At 38.0% G+C, this 25541-nt stretch overlaps 1 protein-coding gene across 1 annotated transcript; it reads right to left on the reverse strand.

Annotated features, from left to right (window-relative positions):
- Positions 1–1590: 1590 nt before the first annotated feature.
- MTRR (5-methyltetrahydrofolate-homocysteine methyltransferase reductase) lies at positions 1591–25541 on the reverse strand. The gene is made up of 14 exons (XM_010008320.1): positions 25398–25541; positions 23117–23270; positions 21021–21138; positions 19663–20026; positions 16651–16773; positions 14859–15012; positions 10820–10908; positions 8922–9102; positions 7288–7330; positions 6669–6855; positions 4324–4442; positions 2954–3046; positions 2688–2867; positions 1591–1735 (listed from the first exon to the last, which is right to left on the reverse strand). The coding sequence occupies exons 1-14, from the start codon at positions 25539–25541 to the stop codon at positions 1591–1593; spliced, it is 2094 nt and encodes a 697-aa protein (XP_010006622.1).

Below are 25541 nucleotides of genomic sequence, written 5' to 3' on the forward strand. Positions count from 1 at the left end.
GATTTGTCTAAAGTATTATCTCCTACTTTTTCTTTTGTTTATCGTTAAAGATCTAAGTATGACAAGGAACCAAGATGACAACATAGATGTTTAGAAGTTAGAAAAAGCAGAGGGAAGAGAGGAAGGATCTGAAGAGAAGCACGAATGATTTACACTATCACTCTTCCACCAATTTGCACCCTACATGGCTCTTGTTAGAAAGAAGATCAGATACTTCAACAGTTGCTTTCAACAACTTGATTTCTGCAGTGGATTGTCATAAGTAAAGGAAACTGATTTCAAAACATCATATTTTACTGTCTTCAGCTTAAAAAAGTTATTTTAGTAATCTGAGAAACTATTTACTGAGTAATATTTCTCCAGCCATCAAATTCAAGCCAACAGGTGATATTACTTATAAATTAAACCACAAACACTGTAGAGACAGAAATGAAAACAATTACAATAGAATTATGCAAGAAAATCTAAGAAGGATTAGCATGGAATGTAGCAAAACTTTGAGATATGAGGTAATGACAGAATTAAAAAGCTAAGTATTTATTAAAAACTTTAGAGACGAAATCCTGCAGTAGCCTTTCCACACAAGCCTCTGAATATTCATTCCTTTTGGGAGTTACTGTCATTCTGCAAGCTGAAAACAGTCTCAGGAAGTACCTAGGAAGAGTTCAAATAAATGTCAGCAAGTCAATAATGTATTACATGATGCACAGATCAGCGCTTAACATATTTACTCTGTAGCTTCTTTCTGCATACAGTATAGGAAAAAATACATGATGTAATAGAATAATAGAATGTCTTGGGTTGGAAAGCACCTATAAAAGTCATCTAGACCAAGCCCCCTACAATAAGCAGGGACATCTCACACTAGAACAGATTGCTCAGAGCCCCATCAAGCCTGACCTTGAATGTCTCCAGGGATAGGGCCTCCACCACCTCTCTAGGCAACCAGTTCCAGTGATCCACCATCCTCATCATAGTAAAGAACTTTTTCCTAATGTTCAACCTAAATCTACCCTTCTCTAGCTTGAAACTTTTACCCCTTGTCCTATTGTTACATGCCCTAGAGAACAGATCTTTCTTAGCCTTCTTATAGGCCACTTTCAGATACTGGAAGGTCGCTATAAGGTCCCCCCGGAATCTGTACTTCTCCAGGTTGAACAACCGCAACTCCCTCAGCCTGTCTTCATAAGAGAGGTGCTCCAGGCCTCTGATCATTTTTGTTGCCCTCCTCTGGACATGCTCCAACAGGTCCACATCCTTCTTGTATTGGGGGATTTATCTTTTTGTACATATACAATTATACATATGCAAGTGCAGAAGTTTTTACTGTCTACATGAAATCAATCTTAAAATGAGAGAATCGAGGCACTGAGACAGCCTACTATGTAACATCATTAAAAAACACATACAGTTCAGAAGGCAGCCTCCTCATTTGTTGCCATTAAAAGATTTCACATTCCTGATTGAAAGGTGAATAGATAGATAGATTTGTGTGACTACAGACAGCACTTCTGGCAATAACTTTTAGTCAACAGAACATGTGTGAAATAAAAACTTTTGTGTCACAAAGGCACAGGAAATGCTACGCATTTAGCTCCAAACATCCTGCAAATATCGTTTCTCTTCTCGAAGCACAGCCAGCATCTTCATTGCTTCCAATTTGTCAGCTTCCATTTCCATGCTTAAAATGTCCACTACAGCCTCGCTTATACCATCAGCCATGTGCTTCTTATCTCTTAAAAAAAAAAAAAGGGGGGGGGAGGAAAATGCATAATTGTTTATTTTTCTTTTTACTAATATCTCCAGAAGCAGGATAATATCAGAAAAGAGGCATTAAAAAAAAATCCCAAACCCCATCACAAGTTGTAGGTTTTATGGTAAGATTCTCACTAAATTTTCATGTAGATGAGCACTAATGGTAACAAGTATTAAGTTTTCAGCATGTTGGAATTTATAAGAAAAAAACCTTGAAACCCTAGTTAAGCTGTCACAGAATAATTTTCATTTTAGGGAGAACCTGACCTGCTGAAGTATTCATTATTATTTTATCACCATGTGGCTCCATTATTAAAAAAAAAAACAACAAGAAAACAAACACAAGCCCCCAAATCCTCCCATATTAATAATGCTATTTTTAATAGCTGACATTTATTACTGCAGAAGAAAGTACTGACATTGGGCTCTATATTCAAACAGTTTGTCTATCATCAAAATTCATAAAAGTCTCAAACTTCCACATAAGTTAGCATCCACAAATAAAACTTTCCACTGTAAAACAGATTACTATTACAGGACTTTAGCATTCTGGTGAACCCAAGCCTTGAACACAGCAGAAGACTGCTGCTATGTCACAGCTGTGTAGCATATCATCACATCTATTCAAATAATTGATTTTCTCAATAGAAATCTACTAGCTTGAAACCTCCTACAGCTTAAATACTAAAACAGAAAAAAAAGAAAATAATTGACTAAAGCAATCAGTGGAGCAGCATTGTTACAAGCCGTACTTGCAAAACTATATTGGAAAAAATGGACATAGTGATGAAATTCTCAAGCATTCCAGGAAAGCTTTTTCAGCATCATGTTGGTCCTGTCTTTCAGACAGCTCTAGGTCATTCTAAAGTCTCAAGCTTCTGCCAACTCTCTTCTATTTCTGAGAGAGCCCATCTCCACCCTGCTCTACTCACCCACATACATAGAAGTAACCTCTCTCTTCCAGCAGGACTCTGGTAACTTCCTTAGGGTAAAGCCTAAGGACATCTTGCACATATTTTGGTGGGCCTACTTCTGCAGTTGAAGAGTCTCTTGAGAAACAAACCTTAAGATGAGTTAGCGTGCCATTTTCAAGAAAACATTTGAGCTCGTCTCTGAAAGGGAATAAAACCAGTTAGCAATGGATCAGAGGTAAGCATTCCCTCCTTAATACAAAATTAATGCTAAATAGTGAACTAACTTGAACAAATAGTCTCGATCCTGATGCCGACAACCAAAAAACAACCATGTCTCTCCAAATTTCCAGTCTGTATGTTCTTCTCTGAGCTTCTGCCTAAACAGACAAAGGAAAAAAAATAAAAATCCACCCCACTTTATCAAGTGCAGAATATAAAATGTCTATAGCCTAATCCTCTTTTAAATAGTGCTTTACTAAACCCCTGGATCGGCACAAACGTGAAATTACTTCAGGTAAATCACAGTCAAACCCTCCTTTGTCTGACAACTCACTTTTGGCCCCACTTAAAATCAATCAACTTCAAAGGTTTTGGAGTTTTTTGCCAGATTCATATTGGAATAGTCAAAACTGACACTTCCAAACATTTCACAAAATAATCCTGACTGCTGAATAAGGAGATCACTACTCTTCATACTTCATTAGAAGCCCTGGGAAAACTCAACACAACACATTTTTAGCATGCTTTCTATTTTGGCTGTAGAAGCCTGCTAGATTTTATGAATAACAATCTTTTCACTACTACATCATCAGAACAGGTACTGCATTTTCTTGAAGTAATGCTTTATTGGAGGTTTAACTGTAACTTTCTAGTTATTTTTTTTGAGGGATTTTATTTATCATCAATCAAATGCTGGTGAAGTGTCATGAATCCTTTGAAATTAAATGTGAAATACTTCTGAGAGATAAAGGTATATCTGGGGGTTAAAATTAAGGAGTAAGGATGGTACGACTTGGCTAAAGAATAAGCATGGAGTCAGAAACATCATGTCAAAACTCAATTTTGCTCTCAAATAAAAGGGTTTTTAAATAATGGTTACAGAATGCAAGAAACTCAATCACCTTGCTGGAACAAATGAGTAATGTAGGAATGATGCAAGATGTGTTGGATACCTATAAAACTTGCAACCATACTCATACAAATAATCCAGTCTTCCTGTTCTTCCTTTCCTCCAAATGACCATGTTTTTACACATTGTGGTAATGAGGTACCTGTTATTTTTTGAACAAGCATTGCTTTGTCTTACAAAATAATGCTGCTGGAGTTGAAGGGGATAAAAAGGGATCTACTCCCTCAAATAAAAACCCACAAAACCCAAGACTACTGCCCAGTTGAGGGTTCAAATGCCAAGCTCCTGATCTTAAAACATCAAGATGTATAAACATAGAGAAATGCAGGAACATGGGAGAAAACTTGACTTAAGTTTGGCATTAAAATTCTGTTCCTTTCAGAAGTGAGAGCTATATTGAAAGTCTTGTCATGATGAACATCAAGTTTTGTGGGAAAAATAATTAACTGCATTTGTTATCAAGATCTGAGGCTGTATTTTCTTCAACATAAAAAGGCTGTTTCCAGGTAACAAACTGGTACATACCTATGTTGTAGGAAACCAATAAATGGTGAAATTCCTGTTCCTGGACCAACCATCATGAACGGGACAGATGGGTCTACAGGTAAGTGGAAGGTATTGTTTGGACGAGCAAAAATAGATATCTAAAATGAAATTAGATAGAACACAACTGAAGAACAGGACTTTTACACAGCATATGTGCCCACACACCCTTCCAAATCCTGAGCTGCAGTTTCTTTTTAATGACATACAGACATTTGAATTAAAATTTCACATGGGTTTCAGAACCCCCCCCCACACCGTAATTACAGACCTATTAATTCATTTGAAGAAAAACTATGCAAAACCACATAAACATCAGTTTCTGCATAGAAAAGTTAATCACACCATAAATTTGGGGAATACTGTTAAAGAATTAATGAGAAGTTTAGTATTAGTACTTAAAGGGAAGTAAAGCTAGTTTATTGCTGTTATAGGCAACTCAACCTTTTTTTCACCCTGTGGACATCTAAAAATATTCCAGTGGAGATAAGGATTTATTTATAGCTAATCAAAGCCTACTATTACCAAGCTTGCTTTCTTAATTTTCATGAAAGTTTTACATACTCTTCAAAATTGCATATGGGTAAGAGGAGGTAGATAACTGCTCAAAGATCTTGGAAAATGGCTTCTCTCATTCCACTGATAAACTTAAATTCTGATTTTCAGATTGTGTCTGAAAGGAAGTCTAAATATAATTTTCATAGGAGCTCTGCCTCAGTAAATTTGCAGATGGTGCCAAATTGGGAAGGAATGTTGCTCTGCTTGAGGGTAGAAAGGCTCAAGAGAGGGAACGTGGACAGGCTGGATGGATAGGCCAAGGCCAATTCTGTGAGGTTAAACAAAGCCAAGTGCCAGGCCCTGCACTTGGGTCACAACAACCCCAGGCAATGCTACAGGCTTGGGGAAGGAAGGCTGGGGAGGGGGGACGAGCTTAGGGAAGAGTAGCTGGAAAGCTGTCTAGTGTAAAAGGACCTGGGGGTCTTGGTTGACACCCAGCTGAATATGAGTCAGCAGTGTACCCAGGTGGCCAAGAAGGCCAACAGTGCCCTGGCTTGTATGAGAAATAGTGTGGCCAGTCAGAAAGCGACTGTTGCCCTGTACTCAGTGCTTGTGATGCCTCACCTCAAGTACTGTGTTCAGTTCTGGGCCCCTCACTGAAAGAACATTGAGGTGCTGAAGCAAGTGCAGAGGAGGGCAATAAAGCTGGTGAAGAATGTGGAGAACAAGTCTTACGAGGTGTGGCTGAGGGAACTGGGTTTGTTTAGTCTGGAGAAAAGGAGGCTGAGGGGAGACCTCATTGCCCTCTACAACTACCTGAAAGGATGTTGAAACGAGGTGGGGGTTGGTCTCTTTTCCCAAGAAAGAAGTGACAGGAAAAGAGAAGATGTTGTGTCAGAGACAGTTTAGATTGGATATTGGGAAAAATTTATTCACCAGAAGGGTGTAAATCAATTATATTTCAAATAAAGAGCAGATCTGAACACTGGAATGAGATATATGATGCACATATTAATCAGTTTGTCTTTGGAGTGAGTTTCCAAAAATGAAGGTAACTTGCATGGTTTTCCTTCCACTTTACCAGACCAGTTCCATGGATTATTGGCATAGTTTTCTTGTAACCAAATTCAATGTTTGCTTCCATTTTTCGTAATAAAATATACATTAGACTGGCAGTAGCTCTTTTTGTCATATTAATTATATAGCAGAATTCCAAAATTTTAATAATTAGCTTACACCTAATACATTTGAGACTGATTAATTACATAGACTTTCTGCCATGGAAAGAGGCAATAAAAAAGAAAAATACCTTTTCCTAGTAACACCCCACATGCCAAATCATATTTGATGGGCATCAGAAATATAAAAAATGATTGTCCTCTGTGCCATAGTCTATAACTTGGCCTTTAGAAAACATGCAAGACCTGACAAAGTTTTATGATTTCTCCCCTATTATCTGCCACCCTTTCCTGGAAGTGACCAAATTCCTTTTTCCTGCAACACTAACAGTCATAACCATTTAATTGCACAGTGGTATTTTAATCCTTGAAAATAGCCTCCAAGACTCAGGACAACAGTGGAGTGAAAAAAATCTAGCCTTTCAGCAATAGGAAGTTTCACTACTCAATAACCAGAAAGAAATCAAAACGTAAGTTTAGCAACTTAGCAATGAAGTTCTAAACATGTTACAGAAAGTAGGGTAGAACTGTAAAATGAGTGTATACTGCCAAAACACCCACACTACATCAGAGCAGTGAGCAAGGAAACCTGGAGTTGTTTCAAACATGCATAAATTTATTGGTTAAGGAGTTCAGATTTAATATTCATACCTTTTCAGTTGAAGAGGTTCCTCCTTTTGTGGCCAGTGTGTTTTTACTAGGGTGCAATAGAGGTGCAACTAACTCAGCAAGCCACCCTGTACACACTCCTTTACGTGGGACTGGTCTAGCTGGACAGGTAGAAAACTCCACAATATTGAACACAAAGCATAGTCTTCCTGGTTGATAGAAGTTTGAACTGCAAAGACAAAAATATTAAAAAACCCTCAAAACCTGAGAGATAGGTGTACAATCTTACAGCAGGCCATTTGCAGCCCAAACCACTTCAATTGAATCAAGATTGTCAGTGTTCAGCTATCTGTGTGATATTTATATAAAGTTAGAAAATGGTTTACAGATGCCAGTGCCTACATAAGGAAATCCAAATTCCTACCAGATTGACATGTATGTGAGCTTGATCTTGAGACCTCTAACAAAGTTTTGCCAAATATTCAAAACAACGTTGTTTGAAATAGTCAAACCCATTGTTTTTTTGCAACAGGGACACAATCACTTTTTCCTCAGGTTTTATCCTAATTCCTCTCTTTCTTCTTTAAATCATAACATACACACACACTTGAGAAAAGCATACCCAAATTACAAGCAAGATAAAATTTGAATATTTCATTACCTTGAAACTGAATAGGATCTGGCTTGTAATTTTGGAAGGTGTTCTGAAAAAAAAAACACCAAAACAATCACTTATTATCTGATTTACCTAAATGAAAATACCACGTAATGAGTGTTTACACTATACGATTACAAGCATATTGTGATTTAAGTGTAACTTTACTCTTATTAACATTTAGTGTTTGTCGTTCAGAAACAAGAAATTAAGACCTGAACTTTTTAATTTTTTTTTTCAGACTTCGTGGAACACCTGCTAGAGAACCCGTAAAATTAGGCCACAACAGTTAATTTATGGGGTTCTTGGTCAACTAAAAACCACTGTAAGGTGCAGAGAGGAGATCTCAGTAGAGAGTGGACAAAATGAAACTTGAAATTTTCTTTTCCCCACCTTTCATTTAAGAGTTCTTTATGGAAGTTCAAAAGCTCTCAGAATAGGATTTGCTTGACTGAAAGTTTCCTGTCTATTATGTCCTAGAAGCAGATGTGCCAGTTCAATTTCAAAATGCTATGATAATCTAGGCAAATTCTTGAAATCGGAGCAAAAAAATCTCAACAGAGAGGAGTTCAGTGGGCATTTTTTGCAGTCAGAAACCCACTACACATACCACACACACGTATTTATATCTGCATGTGTATCTACACATACAGAAAAGGTGAAGCTTTTTAGGTCTTTTTTCCATAGGTACCACCCTTTTGCAGATGTTCCAATCGGTACATGGTCACCCTGACATATTTTAAAGATGCTCTGCTACCTAAGATAGCTTCAAGTCACAGTTAAGAAGAGGTAGCTCAGTGAAGTAATTTAAAGACACTAAGCCCATTCTGCACACTACTTCTTGGGGGAACACATTTAAAAAAAACCTTTCAAAATGTCATTTTATTCAGTTTAGTTGCTACAACACTTTCCACAACACCTTGGAAAACTATATGTTCTTGCTGTCACTGAAAATTTATGTAAGGTGAGCTCCTATTTATCTTTTTTAATCCTCACAGTGTACTAAGAAAGAGACTTGGGGTGGGTGTGGAGAAGACAATTGCAAGAACATAAAAAGCAATTTTTTTCTTTCATATAGTGAAACATACTAAGAAAATCTGGTTTTTAATCTGGAAAATAACTGTTTGTATGTTCAGATGTATCTGAGATGGTTACATTTGAAGTTTCATTCCTTCAATGTTTTATATAAGGAAACCAGTAAGTGTGTTGGACATTACACAAATACAAATATACTGGGAAAAGATTTCTGTTTTAACAGGCAAAAGTGCAAGAAAAGAATATGAAGGCAGGGAAATCAGGAGTTGTAAAAACATGTCTTTTAACTGCAAGCAGTTGATGAACTTTTTCTTGAAGAACCTCATCATGCAAACACCTTATGCTTATTTTTTATATGCAGGACCCATTCAGAGTCAATTGAAGCAGAAGTATATACTTAAATGTTTCCAGAATGAATGCCAAAGCCTACAAACCTAAGAACAGAGCTTGGTTCCCTGAAAATAGTTTTTGTGTGATCACTGTTGAGACTATAAAATTTATAAAACAGTTAACTGAACATTGATTAATCTTTCTTGGGAAACTGAACATTTAGTCTGACGTATTTTCAGAAACAAAATCTAATTAAATCTAAATCAGCCGTTTACCAATTAACAGGTTAAGTGAAGGTCTGCAGCTTGGAAAAGCATGAAGTAAATCCAGCAAGCAAACATTAGAATCTCTAATGAACTGTGCGTAATCAGAGGCTCCTTGTCTGCTGCAAAGCTCTTGAAGCCTCCGTTTTTCTCCTGCGTCACTGGTACATTCTACAAGAGCACGCAGAAATGCCTGCGGGGAAGAAAATAAGAATAAAAGTTGAAAAAAGTCGCCTATTTGGAAAAAAGGACACTAATTTGGGAAAAACTAGGAATACCTGGGGACAGGAAACAGTTCATACAATTTATTTCCCAAGGCACACTTTCGTTTACATTAAGGCACGTCTGCTGGCTTAAAAGGCATTTTATTTAGTCTTATGTGGGGGGAGAAGACGGGCCATTCTTCACATCTTACTATGAAAAATTTACATTTTTGTAATTTAGTATTGTTTGGTTTTTTGTTTTTTTTTATTGTCTCGAATAAGCTAGGTCAGAAAATCCTACTTAGCCTGAGCCAGGGAGACACAAATAAACAGGCACAACCCATTCCCTGACAAATCCCAAATTTATGAAAGGCTTTCATGTCTCTGCATTTGCACTTCAGTTAAGAAAACAGCTCCATAACACAAATTAATTCAAGACAAACCACAATTTGCTAAGTTACAGAAGCTGGAAAGGAATAGTAAAAAGTCTTAGAAGAGGTATTACTGGAAATGAAGTATGGTATTTAATGGGTCAGGTAAATGTTGCTGTGGTGTTTTATTTCATACTTAATGCCTACAAAATGGTAATCTTAAGGAAAAACTAAATTGAGCATTGTAAGATAAAGTAAAACCAGATGTAAATAGTTACAAGTTTTTCCCCAAAAGCAAGGTGGATATAGACACAGTGCATAAAAGAAAAGTGATCCATAACACCAAGTGCAATCAGAGGACATATTCTACACAAAACAATACTTGGAAAGTAATCTCAGTTTGCTCAGACACTGAACTTCCAGACAAGTTTGGAGTGCAGAGTTACATAAAGCACATTCTACATGGAGCAGGTAATAAAGCAGATAGGTTATAAAAAATGGTTTGAGAGATACTCCCCAGTCAGCACTCTCTGCCTACTCTTATTGCAGAGACAAACTTTCAAAAGTGTTAAATGCAGTTTTGAAAAGGTTGAAACAATTGAAAGATTGTCTTCTCTTCCGCTGAGAAATCCACTAAACTGAGTGAAAAGGTTCTTCCAAAACCTGATTTCCCTCAGAGGCTCAAACAACATAACTCTTTAGATTCCTCCTTCATCCAAACTCATCTTTAAAATGTGTTTTGACAATATCAGAAATACACATGAAGTTCCAGTTGCACACTTCCAGTTTTTTGCAGGCACAGAATGAAAGAAAAGTAAAACTCACTCGTGAGAACAAATACAATTATACAAGCAAAATAATCTTTCTTTAAATTCTGCCAGGTTACTGCAATGCTAAAGGAAATATTTCAAATAATTTAAATGACATCATGGCATGTCTGCATAGAGCAACATGCATATTTTCAGTGACAAAATTTGACAGAGATGGGTCCCCTGATTAGAAATAATGATTTATCTAAAATGCCTACAAGGCCAGGTTCAATCAGCCTTTGTTATCAAGCACCAAATATCTAGTAATTCTCTATATACTTCCAAACTAGTTATGAAACAAGGTACTAGAGAATAGAAATAGAATTTTATAGTATCTCATAGTTTGCCAGATGAAGTACTAGAAGTGAAATTTCTCAGAATAAAGTGCAAACAGCACCTCACAAATTGACAATTCATGTTTACCAAGAAACATGGTAACTACACATAAAACAGGGATAGATCTGTAAGAGCCCATAGAGCATAGAATTACAAAGGATTTCTCTTTAGAAGAACAAACACATAAACACCTTTTTGGGAATTGCTCTTATTTCTAGACACCAGGTTAGAAGGAACTTCAGAGTGCTTCTTTCAGGGATATGTTGTGGACGAGTTGCTCCTAGTTCAATGGGAGAAAAAACAAAACAAAACATGCATCTATTAACATCCAAAAATGGCAACACGAAGTGCTTGTTCCTTCAAGAAATACAAGACACCTAAACTGCATTAAATTCTGTATCTCTGGGTCCCAGCTGGTTAGCGGAAATTATAAACTAAACAGCAAGACAGTTTTCCAATGAAGAATCAATGACAATTTTCCAATGAAAATTCAAAACCAATCAGGAAAGCAGGAAACAAAAAGACAGGTATAATAAACAACTTCAAATAAATTTCATTGCTAAACCACTTAAGGCTCTGTTATCACTTTTCACCTTAAGGAAATTCAGAAGAATGTCTATCAGGAAAAGAAACATCCACATTCTTTTCCCTCCATCAATAAGCACTCCTGAAAATCGGAAAACATTTAAGTTTTCTAATGATCTAACCAAAGGTGTGTGTAGCCAGTGCCCAGCTGGAATTGCTGAGGCCCAGTAGATCCAGGGAGTTTCGTACAAGCAAAGAATTGCTCCTGTATTCTGTACAGGTTCAATTTATGGGAAGGAGGTACACTGAGATCCCATCTACCCCTTCAGGGGTAGGTTGAGAGAGTTGGGGCTATTCAGCCTGGAGAAGAGAAGGCTCCGGGGAGACCTTATAGTGGCTTTCTCATCATGAGCATAGTAAGATGCTGGTATAGGTTGCTAAGGGAGATTGTGGAAGCCCCCTCCCTGGCGGTGTTTAAGGCCAGGTTGGATGAGGCTTTGCACAGCCTGGTCTAGTTAGTGCGAGGTGTCCCTGCTCATAGCAGGGAGATTGGAACCTGACGATCTTTAAGGTTCCTTCCAACCTTCTATAATTCATGAAGACAGAGTGCAGCTGGGCTTATCAGCCTTATGCCACATCATGCTAAAGTGGCTCTTCTAAATTAACCCCAAAAGCAATGTAAGAGTGTTTATGTGACAAAACACCTTTAATTAATAAGCTCTGCAGGTCCCAAATTGTTTCCTTACGGACCTAACTTTCATGTTGGGATTTCCCTTGACAACATTTATTGGCTTTGACATCTAGCTACTGATTTTTATTATGTTCTTTTTCCATACTCAAGGGCCCTTTAATATTAGAGGTTTTGCTCTGAGAATGTATCAATATAACCTGCTAAATAACCTCTTCATCTCAGCATTACTTGACTGAATCCTTACTACAAAGAACAAAATGTACTTCTAGAAGCTGACTGGCATAAATATAATGCAGGAAGGAAGCATCCATTTTTACATTTACATAAACTTCCTTTTCTTGAACGTGCTGACAGGATGTTACAGGTACTTAATCCTCTTCCTAGGATGTTCATACATATCATAAAAAAACAACTACAGAAAACCAGTGTGTGAACAATAGATTTTGTACCAGACTGCAAATCATTTATAGCTTGACCTCTCAAATGATCTCATCTACTTCATCAAAGAATTCAAAGACTGAACAAAGAGAAGCTGTAAACAAAATTCAGTGGGATTTGTGGTAAATCTTGAAGATGCAGCAGAGGCACAGCCTGCTGTTCATGCTTTTCTCCCAGTTTTTTCAGCTCTTTTCATTCAGCTAACCCACAACCATAACAGTGTGTAGAACTATTACGAACCCATCAGAAATGTGAAAACATTGTGAGGAATTGCCAAGCTGCATTCTTCGGCACAGATCGAAAAAAACAAGTAACAAAGTTATAGTAACTTAATGAGTCTATGCTCATCAGCACAGCTCCAAAGACATGAATTTGAGTTTGGTCCTAAAGTGTTTAACTTCATGGCTGCAGAGGATGGATGTCAGTGTTCAAGCCATGACTGAAGAGAAGTGGATCAAAAGCAACTTACTACATCCTGACCAAGTACCCGTCAGCATGACTTGCTCTGCGTCACTCGGAAGATTTAAGAGCAGAACCAAGAACTCTGATTCTCTGTGCTGCTACCCAGTGCTATGATCTTCCTTTCCATTATCATTCATTAAGATTCACAAACAGACATGCCATTTTTTCAAACAAGACATGGCAAAATGTTGATAAATAATGCATAATTTCACCTTTTTTCCCTGACTAATGCTACATTAAGCAGCCAGAGATGCAATAACCTGGATTACTTACACATAGGGTGAGAACACTGATATTCCAAGATTCATTCAATTATTTTACCAACGGAGCCTTGGAAGGACTGGGTTTTTTTGCAATACCAGAACAATCAAGTGGCTAAGCTATTCTCACTTGGCTATACAGGCCCTGTCCCACATGGCAAGTGCTCTGGCACAGATGAACACAAAGTGCTCTGGTAAGGCAGCTTTACGTTCTTAATGCAACATCAGTACAATAGAAGAAATGGAACTATGGTAGGCAGGAATGAGAGAATATGTCTCTGTGTTACTCAACAAGACTACACTTTGAACACGTTGTTGACACTACCTTTCATTTACCGAGAGAGATTCAAATTCTACGCCGCCAGGTAGCAGGGCCCTGATTTGCACAGAAGAACCTCCTAGCCCTCAGGAGGGACAAAATTTCAAGCCCACCTTGCTACAAAGATCTGAAGCTTTATGGCCCTTTCAAGACCTGTCTGGATGCCTTTCTGAGCGATCTGCCCTAGTTTCTTTTTTTTTCAGTCCTGCTCTGGCAAGGGGGTTGGACTCGATGATCTTCAGAGGTCCCTTCCAACCCCTAATATTCTGTGATTCTGTGATTACCTCCTCCTTCACTACACCCTTCCAATTGCTTCCTTTCAAAATGTACTTGATTCTGTAAAATCTGTAAATAGTGTAAACAGTAGAAGTAGCATACCTGTGAAATATTCCCATATCAGCCAAACTTTGGCTGCTTGCTTTTGCGTGGTGATTGGGCCCTGGATGGCGTGACACAGGCTTGAGCTTGGGAGTGCTCAAGATCAACTCTGACTTGAAGGGAGATTGTTAAATAACTGGCATTCTCTGGGACCTTTTTTGGTTTTGTTCTGCTTTGGTGTTTTGGAAGAAGCAGGTGTCGTTGGGGGAAATCTTTGCCAGAGGCACAAGGATGATGGGAGCTCCCCAAGAGGCGTGGTGCAAGGAGACAGTGTTCAGGACAGTGGGGCTGGATAACAGCTGGACCAGTGCATCACCAATGCAGGGACGAGGCTGTCACTGATATTGGCTCTGGGCCTGGGACATTCCATGTGACATGGCCTCTCATGTAAACTCACCTCATTTACAGGTGCGTTAATTGCCAAGTCCGAGAACAGGGATCTATTTATATCTCATACTTAAGGGAAAACTTGTGTTGCTCTCAATGATGCAAGGAATTTCATTATGGGAACTGATTTACCCATAGACTAGAAGAATGAAGAGCCCCACCCCACCCTGCTGCACTAAAGGCTCAACTCAGCAACACCATAAAGATACCAATTGCCAGACAAGAGATGAGTGGTTCTTATAGATCCATCTGGCAGTACATGAGCATACTTGAACCTGCAGCTACTCTTTCTGAGGTGTGGGATCATAAGATTCAGCAAAACGGATCCACATTGACATAGGAGCCCCTTAAAACATGCCTTGCAGCAGCACTCTCTTCTGCTTCAGGACTGTGGCCCCCTTAGGATGTAAAACAGATTGATGTGAAGTGCTGTTCAAGGACAGATTTTACTTTCAAGTGGGGGATTGTTAAGTTACATGATTAAAGACTCATCTCCACAAAGACAAAGGAGCACAGCAGGAGAATGAGATGGTTGAATGTCAATGCCAGGCTCAAGTTTCCAGACAGAAGCTAACCCTTCTATACTAAAACCAGCAGCATTATTCTGTGTCCTCTTTTTTTAACACATCTCTGACTTCCAACATGCCTCCATGAAATGACAGCTGTGTCTCAATACTAAAGACAAAGAAAAGTTCAAAACCATGCATACCAGCTACCACCATGACAGAAGGGAGTATTTGTTCATTTTCAGTGCACCACACTGTACGTACCTTTCTTTTTAGTGCCCTGCTTAACCTTTACACAAACAAAGTGATCTTCTTTATCAGAAAGTCCCAAGATTTGAAGAAGTTCTTCTACCTCTTTGACATTGTTAGGACATATTACGCAGAAGGCATCTCCAGGCTGGTAGTCAAAGACTGTATCCTGGTTTAAAATATGAGATAATTTTTAATAAATTGTATCATAAATCAAGGCCAACAGCACTCCCTTTCCTAGCAGCAGCAACCTTCCTACTGTCACAGTCACATGAAGTCCTATGCTGTTTTACTCTGTACTAGCACTTCACTGTTTGAACCACATCAAAAACTAAATACTCGTTTTCTTTTCAGGTTTAACCTCATTAACTAGAAATATCTTTCCCTCTCTGGTTTAAATATTAAGAACACTCTTTAATACAAACTGCTGAGCAGCCTAAACAGAAGGAAAACAAATATGTATTAAGAGTGTGTTTTATATAATCAGCTCAGATAATTAGTTACTGATGTACTTTGTTTTCTGCTTTGAGAGAGCAGAGAAATGTAGTCCTCATAATTAATGTAACTTTGTATAGAGATATATTATCACTAAAAGAAAAATTGCTGGCTAAACTATTTGATGAACTGTGACTGAAATTAGCCTGACTGCTTTTATTTTCTGGGGGAAAAAAGAAAAACAGCAAGAGAAGAGCACAGTGAAAACTAAAAGGTATCTCAGATCTCAAGACCAAGATTCTCCTTAGTTGGCTGAGGTTCTTGTAGCCAACTGCAAAAACCCTACTCAAGTTTCTTCTCATTACAGAACCATACAAAACTATACTTGCATCATTGTATTTCCTTCATGCATCAGGTGAGGTAACCTGCATACACAGGCTGTTGAGAATGTGAGGGGGAAAAAAAAGGCACAAAATGGTCACATTTTCAGTGTGTGCTGATGACAGAATATATGTATACAAATAAATAGAGGGGAAAAACCACGTAATCTCAGAGACTCACTACTCAAAACTTAATAGACTTTATTTACAATTGAGATTTAAAGACATCCAATGGAAACTGATACAGATTAGGCTATTAACAGTCAGTAGAAGTAACTGCCAAAATCACAGTGTCCCAAAGGCTTAATTCTAGGAATATGGAAAACTGCACAAAAGCAACGGATTTTCCCTGTAAAGATTTCTTGTAAAGTAATAATGAGTACTATCACTTATCTTCAAACCAGTATACGAAATATGATCTACCCTGAATAAACTAAACCAGTTCTTATGTCTAGGGTAGCAGACAGTTTGAGTAGTATGTAAAGGAATCAGAGCAAATTAATGCCAGAGGCAGAAAAAGTGCTCACGAGCTAGTAATTCTTTTAATTTGATCATGCTAGTCAAATTATTACTTGCATAGATTACTGACCACAAGGAATAATCACAATTTACTTTACAGGTTTTAACTATTTCCAAAGCTTTGTGTTTACAAACTGAAAGATTATTCATTTTCAGTGTTCCCTGTCTGCCTTTCTCCATTGCAAATTCCCTTCAAAAAAGTATTTCGGACAACACAACATTCAAGGAATAACAAAGAAATTAATTTGACACCTTATTTCTGTTTGACTTCCATGGGGCCATAGCTTGCAGTGAACAAATCAAGCTTTGCATTTACAAAATGTATCAGGCTAAACTGACAAACCTGTTGTATAAGGAATTATTTTTTCTTTTTAAACAGTCAAAAAAATAATTTCCCCCTCAGTTGTCATACATAACACACACATTTCACACTTTATTTTAACCCATTAAAGAAAAAGCCGTCACTAACTTACTGCAATATCAAGTTCTAAGAGCAATGCAGTTTTTATTGCATCTTCCCTAGTGAGCTGAACTGCTTTTGTAACTGGCACTTCAAAGGTTGTTCCCTCTGAAATCAGTGAGGACAGATGTGGATTCTGAAAAAGAGGACACAAAATCTAACATTAAAAATACAAATCAGCTGAACGAGAACTTACTATGACATTCAGGGATTACTGTTGGAACAATTTTTTTGAAACAATCCTAGAAAACAATTAAAAACCATGAGGAAAAACATGAATCTTCTACATATGTAGATTGTTTTGCTCTACATTTTTCAAAATCACATCTGAGCAGTAACAGGCATACATTCAATTACAAAAGGTCAGTAGGCTTGAACAGTCTAACAGGCCTGAACTACTATCAAATGGAGCTAGCTGTTTCCTTCTTCAAGAGCCCTCTTGAAAATAGAAAAGTAGAGAATGGCATTTATGTTAAAATCCAAAAAACTCCTGCCTAATTGAAGGATTACTAGGTGTACAGAACAGACATAAGAAGTAAGAACAGAACCTATTTTAAAACATCATTGCAGATTTACAGATTAAGACTTCATGTTGCAGATGGGGTTATTATTACGGGCAATTTGTAAGAGGAATTTTTAAAACTGCAGTCAGATTCAGAGCTAATCAGCAAACTCCACACTACAAAGCAGCATCATGTTATGCCACATTTCTACACACATGAAAATGTGCCTCAAAAATTGTGAAGGGGCAGGAAGAGTAATTCCAGATCATCTTTGTCAAAGGCTATCACTTTGAGATCAGACTACAGCCCTCATTTCTCCATAACTATTGTCAGCAAGCTTCCTGTGAGATCACTGAAGACAAAAATAAAAAGAGGTGGGAGAGATACCAAACGTCCATAACAATACTCTGTCAAATGGAAAGGTATTATTCTACTAGTAACAAAATATTGGTTAATCTGAGGATTCCCTATCTAAAAAAAGGACGTAGGAGAACCTTTTAGAATTTTGACATGGGAATTAACAGCTTGGGTCATATCTAGTTATTGTGCATCAGCTGGACTATTAATATTCCTTCGGCATCAAGTTCAAGGCATAAGATCAAAATTTAAGCTAAAAATGTATCTAAAACTTGCCACAAAGGCTTAAGATGAAGATCATTACTACTCTGCTACTAATAAGCAGCAGTTTTTAACTCAACATGGAGAGTCAACAGACCAGGACACAGATCCTATTAAGTAACTAGAGAAGCCATGTACCCAGATTTCTTTAAATGGCAGGGAGTCTCTTTTTGGCAACATCCAATCCACAAGTTGATGCAGTTCAAAACAAACCAACTTCAGCTGCGCTTGGCAAAAAATACCAATATGAGATACCAGAAAAGGATGTGAATTTTAAGGCCATGTTTGTTTTTACAAGTAGGACACTTGGGGCCTATGTTTTGACAACTATGTCAAAAATACTGCCAAGGGAAAAGAAAAAACAACAACTTGCATTTGATTCTTTCCAAGGCTCAAGACAACCATCCAGCTTTACACCAAAAATCTGAACTATAATCTTTTATCTGACACTGAATTCCAGATTAGTAGATACAGCTTTCCAATTTGCTGTTTGAAAGCTTTTTTTTTTTCTATTTAGAGGAACTAAGGCATCAATATTAGAAGCTGATCAATTCTTTCAGAGACCAGCCTGAATACATGCTAAGACTAATAGAGAATGGGCTCTTTTAAGCACTGTAGCACCACTTTCAACCCGAGTATTGGTATTTAATCGAACAGTACTTCTAAATCATAAATCTTTACCTCAGTAATTTGGATTATTTAAATCAACAACCTGAAAAAAACCTACCACAATGTGAAGTTTACAATAAAAGGAAAATGATCCAGTGTTTAAATTCATACATTCTTACACAATGATACTAATTAGACTATGTGATTCTCTCAGCATTAGCATTGCCACCTGCAACAGAGACAGTGACAGGGCCCTGAGGACAGCAATGGGATTTCATAGTCCTTAACAGCCTCATCAGGGATTCTACCCCCACCTCTGCCTATGGGCCTCAGAACCCCATCTCAGCTCAGCCCTGGGTCTTCAGTCCCTGCCTGAGATTTGTCACAGGAGTACTGATGTGCAGCTCAGCCACAGCCATGTCCATGGCTGGCCACAGATGCTGCTGGCCTGATCCAGCTGCAGACCAACTTGCCAGCTTGGCCTCAGACCTGCCTCTTTCTCATTAACTTGTTTGATGATCTGCAGTCTTGGCTGATCCTGGCTGCCGTCTCCTGGTTTGCATCACTTGGGTATCGGGGAGGGGGCCAGCTGTGTCACCACACTCAGCTCCTAGCACTCTGTCCCTCAAAGATCAGCCAGCCCTCACTGCCCTCTCATGCAGTCTGCCCTCTGACAGACAACTAGAAAAGTTTGAGTCACACTTTGCAGCTAATTTTGAACACTAAATATGCCAACAGAAGATGATCATCAGCAAGTGCTAATTCTTACACAGTAGGTCTTTGTTCAACACGGCTTCATAGGAAAAGCACACTGGCTTTCAACTTACAGTTCATCTGTTTTCAACAGTAAAATTAATTATGTTTTTTAAATGACAAGTTTCTCTGTTATTAAATACACAGGAAGATTTTAGGCAATTTTACACTCTTAAGGCATTCTGCAAGTAGTAAGAATTTGAACAGAAATTGTATAACACTCCTTTCTACAGCAAGCTGCTTTCACCATCTTAACTTAAGCCACTGAGGATTTTAGTTCTTCATTGCTTGCACTGCAATGCCTATTCCTCTATCAAATGATATTTAGCTAAATTATACAGCAGTGTCCAAAACTCATATGGTGGTAACTACATTTTCACAATATAAATGGATCTTTGTCTTACAAGCTGAAAACCTTCTGCATTCCAGGCCATAGCTCCTTTAAGTAAGCATCCACTTGATCTTTTGAGTGGTATGTAGGATTATACTCTCATGCCCCCACCAGAGCTGGAGGCTTTCATTATTCAAAGAGAAGTCCTTACCTCACCATGGGTGTCCTGAAACTGCACCTCTAAGTATTCTGGTGGCAAGGCAGGAATATTAAGAGCACAGTGAGAGACAGGGGGCACAGAACAAACAAGTGAAGGTTCAGCATCTCTAGTTGAAGCCTCAAGATGGATGTCAACCACTTTCTGAGTCAAAGCATCAGAACTCCTCACTCCATCTTCTAGCTTCAAGTTCTGCACTTCTGAGCTTAAGTTTAGTTCATTTCCAATGTGCAAGGCTGCAGAGGGAGTGCCAGAAACAGCATTGCTGCTCATGTCTTCTTTTTCCTTCTGCAGTATAAATGCTTCCTTGAGGGCAAGCCACAGTCCATCAATCCAAGGATCAACCACTATTTCCAAACTGTAGCGGGAGGGGAAAAAAAAACAACAAACAAATGAGAAAGAATAGTTGACTTATTGTGACTGGACTGTTGATTTACAAATAATGAAAAGTATACAAAAGCTAAAAGCACTATTCATTTTCCATTGTAATATATATCAGCAGCTGCTACCAAGATGACTTTTCTGCTAAAAAGAAAGTATTTTAATTTACTTATTACTACTGTGTAAATTTATGGAGTCTAAAGTATGTAACAGCCTCACTTTTCTTCCAGTTTCTCATTTTTATTTTCTTACACTGAACTTCATGACAGGAAGTTGAACGGATGGTAGCAAAATGTACAACTTTTCACTGTGCAATAGCAACATCAATGGCTTACACTAATGTTCCATTTTTATTATTTTAGAACACAATATATAAGCTTTATGGTTATGGCAATGTTTGTGTTCAATTATCTCATATCATCATGCACAGAACTGATATAATCCTGCAACTCAAAATAAATAAGCCAAGACTGCAGCCTACTGGACAGAACAAGCAACATAACAAGAAGGGAGAAAGATGTTTTAAAGAAGAGAGAAAAAAAATAATCAAAAAACATTGCAGCATTTGCCTAAAGCAGCTATGCTGCAAGATGAAAGCTTGGATAAAAGTCTGATGTGAATATAGAAAAAGATTCCATTACCCAGTACCACAGATATGGGGAACTGGATTTATTTTTATTTGCTTCAGTAAACTGACTACATTTTTAAACTCCTAGACTTATTCTGAATCCCTTAATTTCTAAAATTTCTAAATACTCTCCATTTTTGCAGGCATTACAGATGTTTGCTCACACTTGAAACATGGAGTTTTACTCAACAGCAACTGAGATTGAAAAGGCATTTTCAATCAGACAGGACTCATTACCATGAGGTTGCCATTTAGGTTCAACTGATTTTACAGAGTTCAGAAGGTTTAGAAAAATGCACATGTAATTATTGCATCTTCAAGAAACCAAAAAATAAACTCATACCCTACACAATCATCTGCTAATCCAGTGTCATAGAAGTGCTGGGCACCAAGTTCTTGAAGTAGTCGGTCTACTGTCTTTCCACCATTACAAAAGAACGTGTACTCAGAATCTCCCAGCCCTAACAAATGCAAGGAAAGAGGAATCACATCAGTCAGTCACCCAGGCTACTGAAAGATCTGCAAAGATAACACCAGATTTTCTTTCAGGCAAACAGAATAATCTGATACAGTAACGTGGGCATTACCAAGGCACTTTTATGACCTTCAAAAAGAAGTATTGTATTTGTCCCAAAATAGAAGTGAAAAAGTTCCTCCCTCACAAATTTTAATATACAGAATTTCCCTGAAAATACTCTGGTTTTAATATTTCACATTTCAGAAAAAGTTTGCTTTAGCTTGAGGCTTTTAAAAAACACAAAACCACTCTTACAGGAAAAATGTAAGGAACTGAAAAAATTTTAAAAAGTAATGAAACTTCGTTATTGATGATCTTGATAAGGACATAGAGTGTATTATCAGTAAGTTTGCAGATGACACCAAGCTAGGTGGGAGTGTTGATCTGCACGAGGACAGGGAGGCTCTACAGAGAGACGGATAGATTGGATCGCTGGGCTAATGTTAATGGTCTGGGCTTCAACAAGGCCAAGTGCTGGGTCCTGCACTTGGGCCACAACAACCCCAGGCAATGCTGCAGGCTTGGGGAAGTGGGGCTGAAGAGTGTCTGGCAGAAAAGGACCTGGGGGTTCTAATTGACAAGGGGCTGAATATGAGCCAGCAGCGTGCCCAGGTGGCCAAGAAAGCCAATGGCATCCTAGTTTGTATTAGAAACAGTGTGACCAGCAGAAGTAGAGAGGTGATTGTTCCCCTGTGCTCAGCACTGGTGAGGCCACACCTGGAGTGTTGTGTTCAGTTTTGGGCACCTGAATGCAAGAGAGATATCGAGGTGCTGGAGCGAGTACAGAGGAGGGCAACGAAGCTGGTGAAGGGCCCAGAGAATAAATCTTATGAAGAACTCTTGAAGGAGTTGGGAATGTTTAGTTTGAGGAAGAGGAGGCTGAGGGGAGACCTCATTAGTCTCTACAACTGCCTGAAAGGGCATTGTAGAGAGGTTGGTGCTGGTCTCTTTTCACAGGTAATTAACAGCAGAACAAGAGGGAATGGCTTCAAGTTGCAACAGGGGAGGTTTAAATTGGACACTAGGAAATTTTTTTTCACAGAAGGAGTGATTAAACACTGGAATAGGCTGCCCAGGGAGGTGGTTGAGTCACCATCCCTGGAAGTGTTTAAGGGTTGTTCAGATGTGGTGTTGGTGGATATGGTTTAGGGCAGAATTTTGTAGAGTAGGGATGATGGTTGGATTCAGTGATCCCAAGGGTCTTTTCCAACCTGAATGGTTCTATGATAAACGATGTGAATTACCAAAAGACATTATCTCATCTTCAGTTCAAAATTGTTAATAAAAATAAACAACATAAAGGAGAGAGTATTGAGAGTAATTAAAAAACCACTGGAACCTTGAAAAAAAAATAAATCAAAGAGAGGAGCAATTTTAAACAATACAAAGTAAGGAATGTAGGAAAATGTGCATAAGGGAATCTGGTCCTACACCCTCTTCTCCAAGAAACAGAAATTTCCTTGTAGATCTCATTTTCACTGCACTGGATTTTCTGTCCTTTAACAGTCACAAAGATGGTCAAAAATTTAAAGGAATAGGATGATCTTAAAACCTTATTTTAAGGAATATTTTATACTGCCTTTCCCTTGTATAGAAAAATGCCCAATTACCTGCAAAGTCAAGTAAACTCATCTAGTTCACAGAGACTTGACATTAATAATTACACATAGCTTATATATTTTGTTTATATAAAGAAAAATAAACTGTAAAAACATTCAATTGGTAGCTTATATTCAGATAATTCCGTGAGACTTCTCCTCTATTCCTCATAGATGACATCACAAAAAAGGCTGCTCATGTTATAAAAAACGTTTTATAAGCACTGAAAAAACAACCAACCAACCTATTCACAAGTAAAAAGAAAGAAATAAATAATTTTCTGACAGAAAAGTGCTGCAATGATATATGAAACACTAAATTACCAAGCAATGCATACTGGAGATGTGCAAAATGATCAGGTGGCAAGGCTGTGTCTTGAATTTTCTTTACAAACTTGCGGGCAGTGTCTGGTGGGTCTCCAGTACCAGTAGTTGAAATAACAATAACTACAGGATCCTTTTCTGTTTCCAGGTTATACTATAAGTAATAGAACAAGCAAGTTACAAGGTGTCATTTGATACCTATTTCTAGCCTTAGGTATTATCTTCCACCCTTCCTTTTCCCAAAGGCACACAGAAAAACGTGTAATTTAATCTTACCTGTATTAAACTACAGAAAATTTTCTTCCTATAACCTTAGTGCTACACCTTTGTTCCATTCTTTCTCTTTCCTTCAAAAGAGCTCCTCAGCTGAGGACAGCAATGCCACACAACTGCAGTGGGCAGCCTGCTCAAGCAATGAATGATTGCTGAAGAAAAGGGATGCGATCAGACACCCAGACATGTCTTGCATAACATATACCATAGCAAATGTGCTTATTCAGATAACTCATCCAAGGCTAACTACACGGACTGTGACCAAAGATGATCTCAATTTGACCTGTTTTACCGTTCCTAACTCACTTCCATGTAATTTCATCTTTCGTCAAACATAAAAACTAATCATAGTAACCATCCAAAGATGTATGACCTTTTCTCACCTACAAATGTGTAGGTGAGAGACATGACTTGGAAACAGCCAGTGTTTCCGAGACTTAAGCAGGATCTGACCATTCATTTTTGTATGGTAACAGGATCACATTATGACTATTGACCCTGTAGCTACCTACTCCATCCCTAGATCTTCACAGCAATTCCTTTAAGTGATGACAAGGTCTGAAAAATACCCAACAGCCCCCACATAAAGATGGGCCTGCTAACTGACAAATATGGATAAAAGAGAAACCTCTTACTATCTCACCTAAGGCATGCACAAACACCTCTCTGCACTGTGCGTGTTGTGGAATAAACTCTCAGATCTAACATGCCCAAGGGGCCTTCATAAGAGGTCCCATCAAATTCAAGCAAGTTCTTGCTCCAGTACATTATGTCTTCTCCTCCCCAATTACACTTAAGCTTCTAGAAGTTCTCTTTATTAACAGTAAAGGGTGAGGAAAAACTTAATTCATGAAATCTTCAGAGCTGCAGAAATTACTTTTTCCCTCAATGTTCAATTCTCAGATTTATACATCTTTCTACTTCATCAATAACTCGCAGCTCGGAGCTGTCTTTCCAAATTTGACAAAACAGATTTATTCAAGTGGGAGGTCAATGACAGGGCTAGAAATAATCTGCCTACTGCCTTCCTGAAACTAATCTCCAAACCTGTCAAATGCAGAAGAAATAAAATGGAATAATATAACGAGAATCTTCATGTTCCCTGCTGGCTGCATAAACGTCTCTTCATAAATCTTTGCCACATACTCAGTGAACATTCATCCAAAACATGTCCCAATACCCAAAATGCAGTGTATCCCCAAGAAAGCTAAAAAGGAACCAAATTCTTTCTATAAACTTCTCTTACCTTCAAGTTCCTGAAAAAAACCTTTTAGGTGTTATTTTCTGCTCATGAAATACAAGGCTATCAAATTTTCTTTGTTTGGTCAGGCTTTTTAAAATCTTTTTGAGGACATACAGCTGAAAGTACTTTGTGAAAAAAATCACAGTCCATATTACTTTTTGTTACAGACTGACATTAACAATTTTCAGAACCTTAACTTTGGATAACAGCAAATGATAAAAAGCTACTTCTCTGCTGCAGCCAAGCTTTTTATTTCTTTCTACAATGTATCTTGAGTGTATCCAGTGTGAACTGGAGCAAGTGCATATGATATGCAACTCTAAAGGACCCCACTAAAGCTCAGGGTCACACTGTAGTTCAGTTAATAGAACACAGGACCTCAATGCAACACAAAAGCAACAGAAAAAAAGGGCATAATTTTTAACAACAGGAGAGCCAATTATAAACTACAGAATTCATTCACTACTGCATTCATAAATAATTTTCAAGAAGTCACTGCACTGTTGTTAGAAGAGTGATCAAAGATATATTAATTTTCTGTTTCAATAAGAAAAATGATTAGAAAGATGTACCTTTGGCACAAGGCATTTGTGAGTGTTAGTACAAATTACTGATTCATAAGAAATGAAAATTTAAAACTAGATAGCACATTTTAGATGGGTTCGTGTGTTCAGCCTTCACAATTATGAACAGCCACCACTCAAGCACATGAAGAAAAACGCAGCTATTAAATACTCATTTTTGTAACAGGATGGAGTATCTCACCTTGTCCATTTCACTCATACAGTGCATATCAGCTTCAAGTCCATGGGCACCTGCTTGCTGCCATATCTCCTCAGCTATGGCTTTTGCCTGCCCCTTTTGTGTTGCATAGAGGAGCAAAAACCTCCTTTTTAAATCACAGCACAT

This window comes from Chaetura pelagica, unplaced genomic scaffold (assembly GCF_000747805.2).
Source record: "Chaetura pelagica isolate M959 unplaced genomic scaffold, ChaPel_1.0 scaffold71, whole genome shotgun sequence".
Lineage (NCBI taxonomy): Eukaryota > Metazoa > Chordata > Aves > Apodiformes > Apodidae > Chaetura > Chaetura pelagica.

Excerpts from the sequence above, each read along its gene's own strand:
- MTRR (XM_010008320.1), bottom strand. The coding sequence starts at position 25,541 with ATGTGCTGTGATTTAAAAAGGAGGTTTTTGCTCCTCTATGCAACACAA. Across the intron at positions 16,774-19,662 it reads TTCAGGACACCCATGGTGAG|AATCCACATCTGTCCTCACT; the intron begins GTAAGGACTTCT and ends CCTCTTTTTCAG. Across the intron at positions 3,047-4,323 it reads ATTGGTTTCCTACAACATAG|GCAGAAGCTCAGAGAAGAAC; the intron begins GTATGTACCAGT and ends TTGTCTGTTTAG.